At 35.7% G+C, this 16,198-nt stretch overlaps 1 protein-coding gene and 1 non-coding gene across 8 annotated transcripts; both read right to left on the bottom strand.

Moving 5' to 3' along the window:
* Nucleotides 1–2,565: 2,565 nt before the first annotated feature.
* LOC135108870 (zinc finger and BTB domain-containing protein 24-like) lies at nt 2,566–15,466 on the bottom strand. Of its 7 annotated transcripts, none has more exons than XM_064019844.1 (6): nt 15,295–15,466; nt 12,035–12,132; nt 10,151–10,340; nt 8,272–8,406; nt 7,938–8,075; nt 2,566–7,394 (listed from the first exon to the last, which is right to left on the bottom strand). In XM_064019844.1, the coding sequence occupies exons 2-6, from the start codon at nt 12,076–12,078 to the stop codon at nt 6,108–6,110; spliced, it is 1,794 nt and encodes a 597-aa protein (XP_063875914.1). In that variant the 5' UTR covers nt 12,079–12,132; nt 15,295–15,466; the 3' UTR covers nt 2,566–6,107. The 7 variants fall into 7 exon arrangements, with proteins under 7 accessions (XP_063875914.1, XP_063875911.1, XP_063875917.1 ...); XM_064019841.1 differs by having other exon boundaries at nt 10,151–10,441; nt 15,295–15,464; XM_064019847.1 differs by having other exon boundaries at nt 10,151–10,287; nt 15,295–15,354.
* Nucleotides 15,467–15,906: 440 nt separating this feature from the next.
* Nucleotides 15,907–15,979, bottom strand: Trnak-cuu (transfer RNA lysine (anticodon CUU)). Its single transcript has one exon. It is a non-coding gene; the product is annotated as a tRNA-Lys (tRNA).
* Nucleotides 15,980–16,198: the final 219 nt, after the last annotated feature.

The raw sequence follows: 16,198 nt of genomic DNA on the forward strand, positions 1-16,198 counted from the left end.
GGCAGAGGATGGAAACGAGATTACAAGTCTATTACAAAGTCAAGGATTATATCATGTCAGGGGAATGGATGCCGAATCATGGAGAATGGCTGCTTAGCATAGCAATGAAAAAAAAAAAAATAAATAAATAAAATAAAATAAAATAAAATGATATATATATATATATATATATATATATATATATATATATATATATATATATATATATATATATATATATATATATATATATATATATATATATATATATATATATATATATATATATATTAAAAAATAAATAAATAATAATAACATGAATAAATATGGTGGAACAAATACCACTATTTCGGCAAAGTCGGGAGAGGCTATGTTATATAAATGCACGTGAATGAATGAAAAAAAAAAAAAAAAAAAAATAGATCATATAATGTTAATGAAAGGAACACTAAAATTTTGACATTTCACATGGATAGCGCTTCACATAATTACACAAAAATGCTGCAAACACTGTTTGGAAAACAAGTACTATTGCATCCATACTGAGTTTCCCACTGGCCTTCATTGTGAAACTCCAAAACCTACATTATTGCGTATTTCGATCCCTAAGTCATTGTACAAGAATGACATAAAAGTGTAAGATCACACAGGAATCAGAAACAAATACTACGCAAAACCTGCTCACTGTAACTAGATTATTTCCTATAATTGTAAAACAGTTCCAGTAGGCCACATATGGAAGAATATGATATAATTGAGCAAGGCTTCTCTTCAGTCCCCATACACTGTACAAAAATATGGACACAGAATGAAATTATGTTAAGATACTAAACTAAACTGCCACTGTATAATGGCGATGCATTCCATGGGACAATACAGAACAGCTTAGTAATAATGAGCAGGTGCAGCTGCCATGACACTTTCATCTGAAATCTAAGGAAAAAGCAGAGCAAATAAAAATCAGCTGTCATTCCCACATTTGAAATTCATGAAAAATAAACCTGTCTCTGAAGTAGTTATCTAAACAATTTCCAAAGCCATTTATAAGTTTTGAGGTAACTACTACAATGCAGTGATTAGTAACTGACAATGATACAATTCACAAGAAATTATGCAAAATTTTTTTCTTCTTAATTTCATATCTATACCTTATGCAAGTAAATTTATTTCAGTCTTTTATAACTGACTTTATTAAACTTAGTTAGAATGTTAAAATCCTCAATACCAACACCCTAATACTTTATTTATGGGCATAAAGAACATGTCCAGCCATTTAATTTTTTCTTGTGCATAAATGATTGTATAATACAGGGGTTAGTTTTGTTGCTTATGTTTGTTCTCTCATTTTTCTGGATTTTAATTTTGAATTTCATTTGATGACTAGAAGTGGAACTCCTATTCATCAAGTGTCCACAAAAATTATGCACAAAGTCTTTGCATTACATATGATGATTCATGATTAAAATTTCTAGATGTAAAACCTAACATCGTATTAATCTTCTTGCAACATCATACTGGTAACTTATTTCTAGACTACCACACGTGATTACACCAAGGTCTTTACTCCTTCCTTGTTTATCATTACTGCGATCCTGATTATACATTGCATATTTACTCTTTGGATATTTAATGCAAATATGTAGGCCATAACCTTACATATGTATGTTAAAAGACGTATGTCACTCTAAAATGTAGTGTCTATTTTAGTCTGCTTGAATTTAACTGAAGTACCCAGACTATATTACTTCTATGTTAAGTTTTGCATGGTCTGTAAATTTTATTACTTCTAACAGATTGTCTTCCACATGTGTTTGATAAGGTGTGGTTTTCATAATTGAGTTGAGACATGGGTAATTACATTTAGCAAATTTGATATTTTATCACATAAAAGAACGCATTGTTGCTGGTTTGGAAAGCACTCATACTCATGCACACAAATGCTCCTCTACTTCAAGTTATTGTAAATTTGATATCAGCTTTTATGGCAAATCTTATCAAATGCTTTCAAGAAATCCACATAAATTGTACTATATAGTTCAGACATTCCAAATCAAGTAAATCTCAATAAAGAAATCTCACAGATTAGGCAAGCATTAGTTTGCAAACTACCTGTAAGACACAACCATAGCAGAAATGCCCCAGGATACTGTTAACAAATAAATTTCTGCCTGGATGTGGTGATACATGATACTGTTGTGGTGCATCAAATCAGTCAGTCAATAAATTCCTGCCAGAACAAACTTCTGTTCACTCATTTGCATATTGTTGAGATCTATTGTACAACAATTTCTAATCAAGATCTCCCTCCTGCATGTCAAGACCTGATATCTGGGAAACAGTGCTTTATTACCATAAATCATCCCATTAGAAGCCCAAAGTTTCACAAGGATAAAAAGAGGTGTGACATCAGCTGTTCAATCTTTGTAAGCTGTCCTTTTATCAATCACCTTTTCTATAACTTCCCATTGCTTTTTTTCATGGCATTAAGTATGTATTTGTGTTTCACAGTTCCACTTTTGGCAAGGTTATTGTGACACCAGTTAGTCATCAAATACATGGTTCTCCTTTATGCAAATATACACAATATTTACTTTAAAAATCATGCTTTATTTATATCTACCTACATGCCACGCATAAATCCTCTCTGAAAGGTGCATGTTGAGAAAAGGCATCTTCATACATAATATTCATATTCCCAGGCATTCCCTGATATCTTAGCATTTAGGCTTTTATTACTTTAATACCATGAATATCTTATAATAAGTGGTGTGTAAGCCTGGATACAGCATAAAGATATATTTCTGCATGACATTTGGGACAACTAGTGAGATATTAAATGAGAGATGTAGTACATTCCTGAGCAACATCCCAGTTTCCATCTTGTAACTCTTATAATGCTATGATACTTATTTTCTACACATTTAATATGAAAAATTAATTATTTGTACCTGTTTTAGGATAGAAAAATCTCTAAAAATAAGGAATGTAATATATATATATATATATATATATATATATATATATATATATATATATATATATATATATATATATATATATATATATATATATATAGCTTATTTTGACAAAATTGCAACATATACAAATATTCTTTATGGGTAACACAAACTCTTCATACATGAATCAAAGGAAAATGAGTTTTCGATTGAAAATTGAAATCCTAAAGCAACTTATCAAAGATACCTCATATCACATTACAACATGTTAAAGAACTTCATCAAATGCCACAAAGGGAATCTCAAGTACTTTGCTTAACCTCCATACATCTTCATTAAATCCTAAAATAAAGAAAATTATTGTATTATTCATATCACTGAGTAGTTCTGTCATGAGATCTAGTGTGTGTGTGTGTGTGTGTGTGTGTGTGTGTGTGTGTGTGTGTGTGTGTGTGTGTGTGTGTGTGTGTGTGTGTGTGTGTGTGTGTGTGTGTGTGTGTGTGTGCATACACTTGACCCTCACCCAAAACCACCATTAGGTTCTTAAATTAATTTTGCTCAGCAAATTTTGTGCACACTGTACTTTATGCTGAGCAAAGTACTCCTGCCTTTGAACTATGTATAAAGGAATTACATTCCAATAAAGTAATTGTAAACTATGATTCAGTTCAGTTGGGGCACATTGTGCAAATGTGAATCCACTGTGTATTGGGCAAATATCTAATACTTCATCCACTCATGCTATCACAGATTTTAAGCTCTGTAATGCTTTAAGCTTTACAAAAATTTTAGAAAAGCTAATAGCTGTACATTATAGCACACATGCAGTATCCATGCGCACACACACACACACACACACACACACACACACACACACACACACACACACACACACACACACACACACACACACACACACACAGCTTTGTGAAATTTAGCAGGCTTGTCAACTCAATTAAGACATTTTTCTAAACTATGAAAATTATATGGAATCTTGTACATACAATTAATGATTGCATCTCTATGCATACATCTTGCAAATAAACTGCAAAAATTAACATCCAAATGTTATCCTGAGTATATCTGCTTACAGTATTCATAATAAAGTAAATAATTAAAGAGTATGATCATTAATTTTCATTTTCCCGATGATCTTTTTACACAAGTTTCAATAAACAAAACAACAAAATTAATATAAAAAGTAACTTAAAATATTACTTCTTATGTTTAATATCTGCATATCTTTTCAAACAAAATAATGGAAAGAAATTTTCCTTTTTGAATATTCTGCCAATTCTTAACACAGGTCTATAGCTACTAATAAAAACAGAAACACTGGTGTAGATAAATGAGGCATTAAGTTTGATTCATGATAAAAATATCATATTACAGCAAAGATGCAGTGTGTGTGCTGGAGTAAAAAGATGGTTGTTTAAGGCTAGATGAATTTGGAGTTACAAAATCAAGCCAGCTACTAGCTAGTTCCTCAACTGTTCTGTAGCCTTCATTTAGCCTTTGTGATTTTTACCCTGTGTAGAGTAAGGTGATGCAAGTATATTGTGAACCAGTGGAAACAATATTTGCTTTTATCTTAGTGATGCAAGAATCCATTTCTGCACTTAGGAGTGGATGAGGAATGTTCTGATAGTGAGGTTGTAAAATTAAGGATTACTTATTCTAGATGGTAGTCTATTAAGTTCATGAATTACAGAGTTAAATTACATATAAATTTCTCTCTCATCACCACAAGTATGCCACTTTGGTAAATCACCCATATATGCAATTCCTTCCAAGTTTTGGCTGTTATCTTAGACTAATGCTGGGAAAGAAAATAAGCCAATTACAGCCACTCCAGATGTCACTGCAGCTGGGGTTATGTTCATGCAAAGTGAATAAATCTGTTCTTCAAAGGCCAGCATTATTTATTTTTTTTTCTAATTATGAAATGAGAGCTCCTTTTTGCACATTTCTAGAACTACTACCATGCCTCATTCACTTTCACAGAAAAAAAAAGTCACTCAAGAAGACAAGTTAAAAAGATGACTTACTGCTCTACATGCTTTGGCAACTTACAAACAAACCATCTCACTCCAGTCTATGTTGCACATCCACATCACATGTGGTCTGCCCAGATGACCACCTCATGAATTCTGGAATCACTTGGTCTACATTGCTGCTGTATAAGCAAATGGACCAATTATTATGTCATAATCCAACAACACATTTGAAGCATTGCACTACATTGCTCTTAGATGCCTTCTTGTCAAAATATGGCAGTTATCAGTGATTTCAGTTTGTGATATTTGAAGATAATGACTGCAAAAGTGGCAAGTGAACAAGATTCATAATAAGAAACTTTTAAGAATCATGAACTTTTAGATACAGAAAATGTTCTCTTTTATCTTGTTACTCATCTGATAGACTTCACACTTTTCCATAAGGAGTATGCCTTACATGAGGTATTCAAGGCACATGGTGGAGTCCAAGGATCTCACATCACCACCAATAAAAGGATGTTCCAACATAATCTACATATTCTGTCTATCTTCCACATGCCAGAATCAATCGGTATCCACAGCCATTGTGGTACTTTCCTTGTAAGCTTTAAGGAGTTGCTATTCTACTTCTCTCCTACTACCAAACATATCTGTTGTGATTCAGTGAAGATTTGTTTGTAAAAAGAAAAGTATTCACATCCTGTCTGTGAAACAGCTTATGTAGCATATCATGACTAAAGAAACTTCATCAGCAACTCTCAGTAAGAGCTGAGAAATATTGAGGCACTTAGTGTTTGGAGAGAGAGAGAGAGAGAGAGAGAGAGAGAGAGAGAGAGAGAGAGAGAGAGAGAGAGAGAGAGAGAGAGAGAGAGAGAGAGAGAGAGAGAGAGAGAGAGAGAGAGAGAGAGAGAGAGAGAGAGAGAGAGAGAGAGAGAGAGAGAGAGAGAGAGAGAGAGAGAGAGATCCTAATGTTGATGCATTAATGTAGTATTACAAAAGTTCACTGGTGGAAAAAAAAGATCCTATAACCATGAACACTCAGGGTTGAACAAGAGAAAAAATAAATAAATAAAAAAAAAAAAATAAATAAATAAAAATAAAAATAAATAAAAATAAATAATAAAAAAAATAATAAAAAATAAATAAAAACTAATTACTATGTTTTTTGTGTTGATCATGACTTTTCCCTATTAAGTCTTGGACTCTTCCTGCGTATAATGGTGTCTGGATAGTGAGAACTAAATGCAGACATCCTTGAACAAGGATGTTTACTACCCACTTTTCCACCTAAAGCTGAGAACTTGCGCTTTCTGCCACCTTTTGTGATGCTAGTTGATGATACTGAAGGACTTGTAGAAAGAGTAAAAGAATCTGTAGATCGCAAAGTTGACAACTCTGAGCTTGTCTTTTTTGGTGGTTGCAGTAACATTTCAGTCTGCAGTGACATTTCAGTTTTTGCCAAAGGCTCCACCTGTTGTGGCATTTCAATTTTTGCCACAGGTTCTGCCTTTAGTTGCATTTCCATCTTTGCCACAGGCTCTGCCTGTAGTGACACTCCAGTCTTTGCCACAGGCTCTGCCTGTAGTGACATTTTATTCTTTGAGATAGGCTCTGCTTGTGGTGGCACTTCAATCTTTGCCACAGGCTCTGCTTGTAGTGACACTTCATTCTTTGAGACAGGGTCTGCCTGTAGTGGCATTTCAGTCTTTACCACAGGCTCTGCCTGTAGTGACATTTCATTCTTTGAGACAGGCTCTGTTTGTAGTGGCATTTCATTCTCTGAAGCAGGCTCTGCCTGTAGTGGCATTTTGGTCGTTGCCACAGGCTCTGCATGTAGTGGCATTTCAGTCTTTGCCACAGGCTCTGCCTGTAGTGGCATTTCAGTTTTTACTACAGAATCCTGTCTCTCATAGTGGACTTCAGCATGACTAAGCACAGAACTGTCATAATTTAGGCCATTGGAAGATAGAGAGACTGTTTGCTGGACAGGTCCAAGAAGTGATGCTAAAGATACATGAGACCATGACGACTGATTTATATGTTTTACAGAGTGGTCATTTCTAGGTTCATGTCCTGTATCCATATTTTCTTCTAGCTTTAGTACTGGTGACTTGTTCACAACAACTTCCATTTTGGGATGATTTCTTTTCTGATGTGCGATATGAAGCTCTATGAGTGGATGCCGTAACTGACAATGAGGGCAAATGTATGGCTTTCCCATGGAATGCTTGTTTATATGTTGATTCATTACTGCTGAACTAAGTGCTTTGAATGGACATTCTGGACAAGAAAGTAAACATTTTTCATAATGAAGCTTCATGTGGTCTTTGTGGAGTCCTGCAGTTTTAAATTCTTGTTGACAAATTTTGCAGACATGAAGGATTTGTTCCTCTTTATTTTTCTCTGACTCCTTAGCACTGATGGATTTCATTGAAGTATTCTTTTCATTGTCTTGCAGAATCTGTAGGAGAAAAATATATATATTTGATGAGTAATGCATTCATCTTCAACATTTAGTTATCAGTTGAGTCACTTAATGACATGTACATGTTGAGGAATGAGATGAGAACACTACCATGTGTCTTGTTATCAGAATGACAATGATGCTTGAAGCTGCTTTCAAAATAAGTAAAAAAATAAAAATAAATAAGTAAATAAAATAATCAGGAAACTCTTATTAAAATCTATTTACAAAATGAGACAATAAACTACAGCAGATATTGTCATAAACACAAAAAAATCAATCACTGTTATAAATAGCTAAACAAAAAATCATTCATTATCCATTATAAATAGCTATCTTGATGTATTACTTTTGTTTAATTATCTATGTCCCTGGTGTCCTATTTCCTGTGGTTATCTTTCCACATTGGGATTCAGATGGACTGCCTCTTTGGAATACAGTTAATTGAAAACAATACATCTGAGATACCAATGTTATTACTTGAGCCATCATATTAAGATAATACCTACCTACAGTATCAAAAACTGTAATTCAACTGACCTTTTTCTCTGTGGTCTTCTTTGGTCTTTTTCCCCCAGTAGGTGCACCTTTGCTCCTATCAACACTAGCTTTGCCTTGATCCTTGCTGGCAAGTGCATGATCCTTTATGACTTTTTGGTTTACTGAAGAGGTCTGGCTCTGTAAAAGCAAAACCTACATATTACAAAACAATGATACCATTTCTTTTCCTATGCACAATTTTTCCACATGAGTGTTGGCTACTCCCTGCAATGGCAGTGCTAGAAAACAAGAGAGCACCTGAGGTTGAGATTATTACCAAACCTGAATCACCACCCACCAACTAAGGTACTAAAAAAACTGGAATGCATCAAACCTTTATCTTTGTGACTCTCTTTGGTGTTTTTTTGGCAGCAGCTGCACTTCTGCTTTTATTAACACTAGTCGCACTTTTATTCTTATTAACAACTGCTTTCTCTTTCTTGACTTCCTGATTTATTGTGGTTTGGCTCTGTGGAAAAATGCCTTTAGGTTATCAAATACAGACACTGTTTGTCATAATCATAAAATTAACACGAGGAAATGCCAGAGAAAGTGCTTGGATGGTAGAATATATATGCTATAACAGTGGATAGATATATTACAATGGAAGATATCAAAAGTTACTACATTGTCTACAGTTGATGAAGATAGTAAACTGTCGGCAGATAGTAGATGGCTAGAAAAGAAAGAGTTAATAGTAGCCTATGCAGAATCACAATTTATCATTGTTGTCGGTATAGCAGCTAGTAGGTGAAATAGAAGATAGCAGATTCCAAATGAAAAATATAATAAAGGTAGGAAGAGGGTGGAGTAGCATGACTGTGGTGTTCAGCACTTAGTGCTGTCACAGTCTGTGGTGGCGGTGGTGATGCAACGGTAAACAAATGGTCCTGAGTTTTGATTGGCTCAACATTCCTTTTTTTTTGCAGCCTGGATCTTTCTCAATTTCTCTGTGCTCAATGAATTGGAGTGAAATGAACCACAATACCTCACATAAAACATTCATATGATAAAATGTTAAAACAGTGATATGTCACAGACACCAAACATTACAGGAGTTACTTGCAGCCAGCCTTCTGACTACAGGGATCTCTTCCTTAGTCTGGGTCTTGGTTTGGGACATGACTGCATCTGTTCAGAGACAGATGGGACAACAACTGACAATCTGACAGTTTGGTAATGGCTAATAATAACAGTAGGCATTATAGTACATATAAGGTTCTATTCCCAAGAATGTTCTCCTCTCCAGTCCTTTTACTTCTTAGATCATATGTACAGACAATTCCTATTCACATGGTATCTGAGAGGGATTTTTTTTTTTTTTTTATGTAGGTGGGACACTGGCCAAGGACAACAAAAATCCAACGAAAAAAAGCCAACTGAGATGCCAGTCCCAGAAAAGGGTCCAAAGTGGTAGTCAAAAATTGAAGGACAAGTGTCCTGAAACCTCCCTCTTGAAGGAATTCAAGTCAGAAGGTGGAAATACAGAAGCAGGCAGGGAGTTCCAGAGTTTACCAGAGAAAGGGATGAATGATTGAGAATACTGGTTAACTCTTGCATTAGAGAGGTGGACAGGCCGTGGTAGGAGGGGAGGCATGCAGTTAGCAAGATCAGAAGAGCAGTTAGCATGAAAATTGCAGTAGAAGACAGCTAGAGATGCAACACTGTGACGATGAGAGAGAGGCTGAAGACAGTCAGTTAGAGGAGATTACTTCAATCTGTACAGATTGAGGTTCAGAAGCAATGTATAATAAGGTGGATAAGCAGTAAATGGAAGAGCTCAATGAATTTAAGCATCTTAGTTCTATTCTACTTAGCAAGCATGTCACCACAAAGAAAAAAAAGAGAGGGGGGCTCTGCAAAGAAATGCAAAAGGATTATTAAAGTAAATGATGACAAAAAGAACAGAAATAATTGTAAATCTAAATGATAGCTCATTAACATATCCAAATATTATAACACATGTAAGTGAAATAAAGATTTGAAACAAGTTTTAAAAGTCTAGAATTCAAGCAATGAGATCAGTCATTTGAAAGGTGATTGCAGCATGTGAAGAACAAATGGCAAAGCTTTTTTTTGAAAGTGAACTTTCAATATGGATAGTAGAAGTGAATGAATACAAGAAGCACTTCATCGCACTAGCCTTGAAGAGGAGCAATGGATTAACGCCACTAGTGCTACACCACAACTAGTGGAGCTTAGCATAATCATACCTGATTATGTGACTTGCTGCTGCTGTGCATCAATCCTATAATTCTCAGATCTTCAGCAAGGTCAAGAAGCTGATCAAGCTCTGCTGAAGTCAGATCAGTTTGTCCTAAGTACATAAAGTCCAGCAGTTGTTCCATTGCTGTGGGTGATGCATCAGGAAACATTAACACGGGGTGGTCGCCAGGGCTGATTCTGAAGAGTGTTTCTAAGTATAAGCTACAGGTGCTCAGGACGAACTGGTGCACTTCAAAGCGTTTGTTGCCACATATTAGTGTGGCATCTGCAAAGACTTCCTGAAGAGATAAATAAAAATAATTAAATTTACAAATATTTTTTAAGTAAAGATGAGAGAGATCCTAAAGAATGTAAAGGGACACCTTAAGATTAAGTTGAAGAGCATGTAAATGAATATAAAAAATGGTTTCTGATAAGCATTTGTTATCTTTGCCAATACAAAGTTTTGCACGTCAGAAAGGAAAATCTTACTGACTTCAATTTATTTAAAGTCATTAAAATGGAAGGTTTAATATTGCCTACAAACTAAAGAAACAACAATAATAATAATAATAATAATAATAATAATATGTAATAATAATTGTTGTTGTTATGGCCATGCATGACCTTAACAATACAGAGTCAGGAAAAGAAAACATTAAGATGTGGAGAATCAAACATGTGTAATAGTGGGAAGCTGATTTAATTCTCTTCTACAAGGGTGGGAATGAGGCAGGGATGTGTAATGCTACCATAGTGATTTAAAATCTTCCCAGAAGATTTTATGAGGGAAATGAGATTAAGTAAGAACATTTGAGACAGGAAAAAATTAAAACTTTATTATTGATGCAATCTTTCTGAGAGATTTACAAGGAAAAGGTATCCAGATAGATGATTATATTAGAGTTAGAGTTGATTACGAAAATAACTGGGATGCTATGAATATAATACAGAGGATGGATAAGGACTTACTGCATGGGCAGATTCTGATGAGATAAAAAAAATCTAAATCAACTCCTTTTAGCATCTGGGAAAAAGGAATAGTACTGAAGGGAAGAGATGAATGATATGTCAAGTGGCACAAATGAGTTACACAAATGAACAGAGTATTAGGGACCATCCTTTGTAGAAAGGCCTGCAGGGGAGAACAAGACATTAATGATTAAGATGATCAACCTGCCTTCCATAGCTATCATCTATCCTTTCATCTATAAGAGAAGCTTATTTCAAAGAACTTTCCCTAAAGGAGATGGTCATGAGAGGGTTACACAGGGCAGCAGCTCACCAGTTCACATATGGACAGCTGGGAAATATGTTGAGATTATTGTAATTACTGTTAGCCTGGACAATAGGGATTTATAGTGTGGTTATATCAGCAACAGATGGGATTCATGGAATGGTTGGACTAGGACACCTGTAGTAAATAATCAAGTAGGATCTAAAAATATAGATAATGGTTGATGGGGCTACTTTTCCCTCAGTGGTCCACCTCAGCTGCCCTTGCCCAAATAGTTTAAAACCACTCTTCCCAAAATGGTCATCCAGAAACAAATTAAGACTTCCACTCTGAGTGGATGGAATGCAATATGGTTTATCCTGTGCACTTCTGCTTCAAACAGTACCACACACTCCTTTATCACTGACCCTGGAGCACATGGAAAATATAAGGATAACTGAAACTATATGTACATTGTTGCGTTTGTAAGTATAACAGGTCAAATGTATTACTCAAACTGTCTAATAAAAGAAAAAGTTTTGTATAATAAGTGAAAGTTATACACATGTAAAATCTCAATTTCTCATACACTCTACTTGCTTTCTCTCATTAATTCCATACCAGCCACTACATTTAAAAAAAAAAAAAGGTACTCTGGCAGCAATGATTCAACTACCTTGTGCCGCAGAGCTTGCATGACCTGAAGCAGGACTTCCACATGACTCGTCCACATCAACTGAAGGTCAAGAAGCCCATCATCTTTATTTTGCATGCCTGGGAAAAAATATATAAAATAAAATACAATAGAATAAAATAAAATAAAATAAAATAAATATATGAATAACATAAATAAATAAATAAAATAAATAAATAAATAAAAATAATAATAAAATAAGTGATGTGATAGCAACTGGTAAGGACCAGCACGTAATGAAAACTCAAAATTTGTTTTTTAAATTTGTTCTGTGAAAGTAGCACTGGTGTATGGTAACACATTATGAGGAGGTACACACAGGAGCACTGTGAGCTTTCTGTAAGATTAGGAAAACAACAGTACATTTTTATACATGAAGGAGGTCAGCCAACGGAACAAAAATGAGTAAAATTCTGTTGATTTGCTACTCCTGGAGAAAAAAATAAATAAATAAAATAAAATAAATAAATAAATAAATAAACAGAGGATACCAAAATGAAGGACAGTTTAGTTACAGAGATGTCCTGATACTGCATTCCTCTCTTGAGATGGTTGAAGTCACAGAAAGGAGGAAAAAGCAGTAATGGAAAAAGTTTGAGTTTACTAGTGAAAAGGATGAAAGTGAAGGTACTGGCTAACTGGCATTTGTGAGGTAAACAGTATTAAGTTAAAGAAGATATTGATAACATAGCTATTAGATGCATTAAATAGCATACATGGATTTTTACATCAACTGAAATTAGCATTAAAGTATGAATCTAATACTTTACAAACACCAGTTCTCTTATGTATAGTACACCTAAAAAAGACAAAAAAGTGCAGCATGAGAACATGTCTATTATGCACAAGTTAGATTTATTAAAGTAGGATGATACTCCGCTCACATAATACAGTTGTTTATTTATGTCATGCAGTATGGAACAAAGCACTTTGTGATATATACTTATTCAAGAGTTGAGGGCAAAAGGAAAACAATCAAAATCTGAAAAGGCTATATTCTAGGATGGAACCTTAAGGTACTCCTTTCATAAGTCCAAAATCAAGATGTGGCTATCTATGCTACACAATGAAGTATTCTTGTTGAAGAAAAATAAGTCTTGAAACAGGCATAAATGGATGCAATAAACAGCACAACATTAAAAAGCATAGTTCAATATAAATTTGGAAGATTGTACTGTACTATATAATATTATTATGCACACAACCATGTGGGTGCACATGGCCATGTGGGGATACACTCCTCATTTAATTTTCCTAGGGGTGTTGATTCCCCAAGGAAACACCTGGACTCACACCTCTCACCATTTCTCATCTCCACATCCTTTTCTCCTAAACCACATGACAGATGGAGTGTATGTGATTGGTGGGTGCCTCTCTGCCTGGGCTGAATAAATTAAGGGTATGAGAGTCAGCTGTGAGAGACCAACATCACACTTCCAGGTGAGCAGGCTCTGTACTCTGCACCCATTCTCTCTACACCAAACAGCCAAGTGTCAAGATGTGACTCCTTCACCCCACAGCCCCATCCTGTAGGAGGCAGGATGGGAGGAGGACATACCATGCTGGTACACAAAGGGGTGCCTGGAACATAAAGTGGGCCCCAGTGGTTGTGCACATGATAACATATCATATAGTACAGTAAAAGATGGGTCTTGAAACAAACAGGAACAGGATACAATAGAACACCAAAACATTAAAAAAGAAGCTTAGTATTAACTACACAAATAATTCCGTTTCCAAACCAAAATAATAAAATTTCAATTTCCATTATTGAAAACTGTTTTCCTAATCCTCCACAAAATTTTAAAAGATCACGGCAATCTACTTACTGCAAAATCCCTCCTGGATACCTGTCTCACAAGTCCAGTAATACCTGTTTGTAAATATGCAGAACACAGCCTTTTTAGCAATCTGTAAAAGACTTATATAATAAGAGAGTATACTTACTGTAGTGTATGTCTGTAAAAGTTTTAGACAATGCCCCTCTTTCAGTTAACTCATAAATTTGTATTGAAATCAAGGGTACCTCCCAGAACCTAAGTCCACAAATTATGTGCACCGTATGACTCCTTTCACAGACTGAGCTCTGGAATGCTTCCTATGCACCTCAGGAAGTAATTCATATATGGGTAGTTAGGTTAGATTAGTGTCATTTGGATGGGTTCTAGGAGAGGCTTTGCCCCTCTGGTTAGGTTAGGTAAAGTAAAGATAAGTAAGGCTAGAAATTTCCCCACTTGTTAAAACATGGCGTATCAGACCTTTTTCATGAATGTCCAAATTTACTGAAATTTCCAAAAGTGGCAGGTTTTGTTCTTATTTTTTCTGGGTTGCCATATCTCACCTATTTTGGCCTCCCCCACACAAAAATCCAGTTTTTCCCACCAGGTCCCCAAGCTTGTTGGGTATAGGAAGATATAGATGAAAGGGATGAAGGCAGTGTTCTGCATTTTTACCTACCTGTTTTCCATACTTATTTTCCTTCCAGAGATAATCCTTGATTTAACCTGTAATGCTCAAGGGTTCATGTTTCCATTGTTTTTTTTTTATTTTTTTTATTAATTACACCCATCAAAAGGCTACAATGGCAACCTCATAATAACCTGGTCAGTGGTGCTGTATTCCTCTAGACACCTTCCTCCAATGAAAGGTGTGATCTTTTCAAGATTTTATGGAAATGTTCTAAAACAGGGGTTCTCAACCTTTTACAATTTGTCCCACACCCCCCCTCTGCTCGCGCCTCCTCCCGAGAGTGTCCGCGCCCCGCCATGGGGGCGGGGGACGGAGGACACCACCCCCCCGGGGTTGAGAACCACTGATATCAAAACAATTTTTTCCAACACTATTTACTGATTTATAAATAAAATTTCTAAGATTTTCCAAGAACAATTTCACAGAGAAAGAGAAACATGCACAGAATGCATTAGGGCAACCGAAATCATCAGTGTTACGTTATAAAGTTAAATAGTTAACATTGGTTTGATTGTCACGTCTGCCATACCCTCTCCCTCTCTCTTTCTTTTTCATTGGTGATCTAAATACGATTGACATTTATGACACACAGATAACCATATACCAAACCAACACAGTTCGCTCTCCAGGGCATACCACCACCACTCATCACTAAAACAGGACTATCAACACTCAGCAAGCCACGCCACTGATCCCGTGTATTTCAGTGTCACGCCCTCACTTACTAATATTACGACAAACCAGATAACCAGGCTTTGGATGTAGTCACGTACCTGCGTCAACCATTGTCACAGGTCTCTTTCTCACGTCTGGCAGCAAGCAGTACAGGGGCAGCAGGCACCCGCATGGAGGCCGAACGTAAACAAAGGGTTGTAAGGGACGCAAAGCCAATCAAAGATTTAATTTGCTGTATTAGAGTCTGTACGTATCCAGTTCACAGGTGGGTATTTAAACAAACTAACTGGTGTTTTCTCCTCGGTCTGTAATTATGCTGTAAACAAGAATCACTAATAAAAAAAAGAGGAAAAAGTCGGTAGCATTAGTAAACCACCTAATTTATTACTGTTTTTACCGAAACGAGGGGTATAAATATTTTTATATTTTCTCATTGTATTTTAAGCAAACTGAACAGTTTACATTAGTTTGATATGTATCAGATTTACGTATATACCATGCCCCTCTATCAGCTTACGTGGCAAGACAAACCATTCATGCTTTATTTATCTATTCACTGTCAGAGCCTATGAGATAACATTTCTCGAAAGATAACAGACCCTATCCTTGTCAGCCTTATTATACAAAAGAGTGATGATTTTTCACACCATTACAACGGAAAACTTCTTATTCTACGGTTCTTAGCATGATCAGACGGAAAAAACTGTAGACGCCCAACGTGGGGCTCGAACCCACGACCCCGAGATTAAGAGTCTCGTGCTCTACCGACTGAGCTAGCCGGGCTGCTGATCAAATGAAGAGCAAGAGAGAAAGAGAGAGAAGGGTGGGGGTCTAACGATTAATGATAAGATTACAGGGTTAGAGGCAGCATGTCACTCCTACCCCTCAATTAATTCGAAACGTACCTTCACTACCACCACCGCTCATCTTACAACAACAACAACAACAACAACAACAACAACAACAGCAACAGCACAAATTCTATGTATACTTCACACACAC

Source organism: Scylla paramamosain, chromosome 2 (genome assembly GCF_035594125.1).
Source record: "Scylla paramamosain isolate STU-SP2022 chromosome 2, ASM3559412v1, whole genome shotgun sequence".
NCBI lineage: Eukaryota > Metazoa > Arthropoda > Malacostraca > Decapoda > Portunidae > Scylla > Scylla paramamosain.

Bases quoted from the DNA above. Each gene is read 5' to 3' on its own strand.
- LOC135108870 (XM_064019841.1), bottom strand. The intron at 10,442-12,034 runs GTAGTTGAATCA...TTATCTCTTCAG, and splicing joins TGCAAGCTCTGCGGCACAAG to GAAGTCTTTGCAGATGCCAC. The intron at 7,395-7,937 runs GTCAGTTGAATT...TTTCTCCTACAG, and splicing joins AGAAGACCACAGAGAAAAAG to ATTCTGCAAGACAATGAAAA.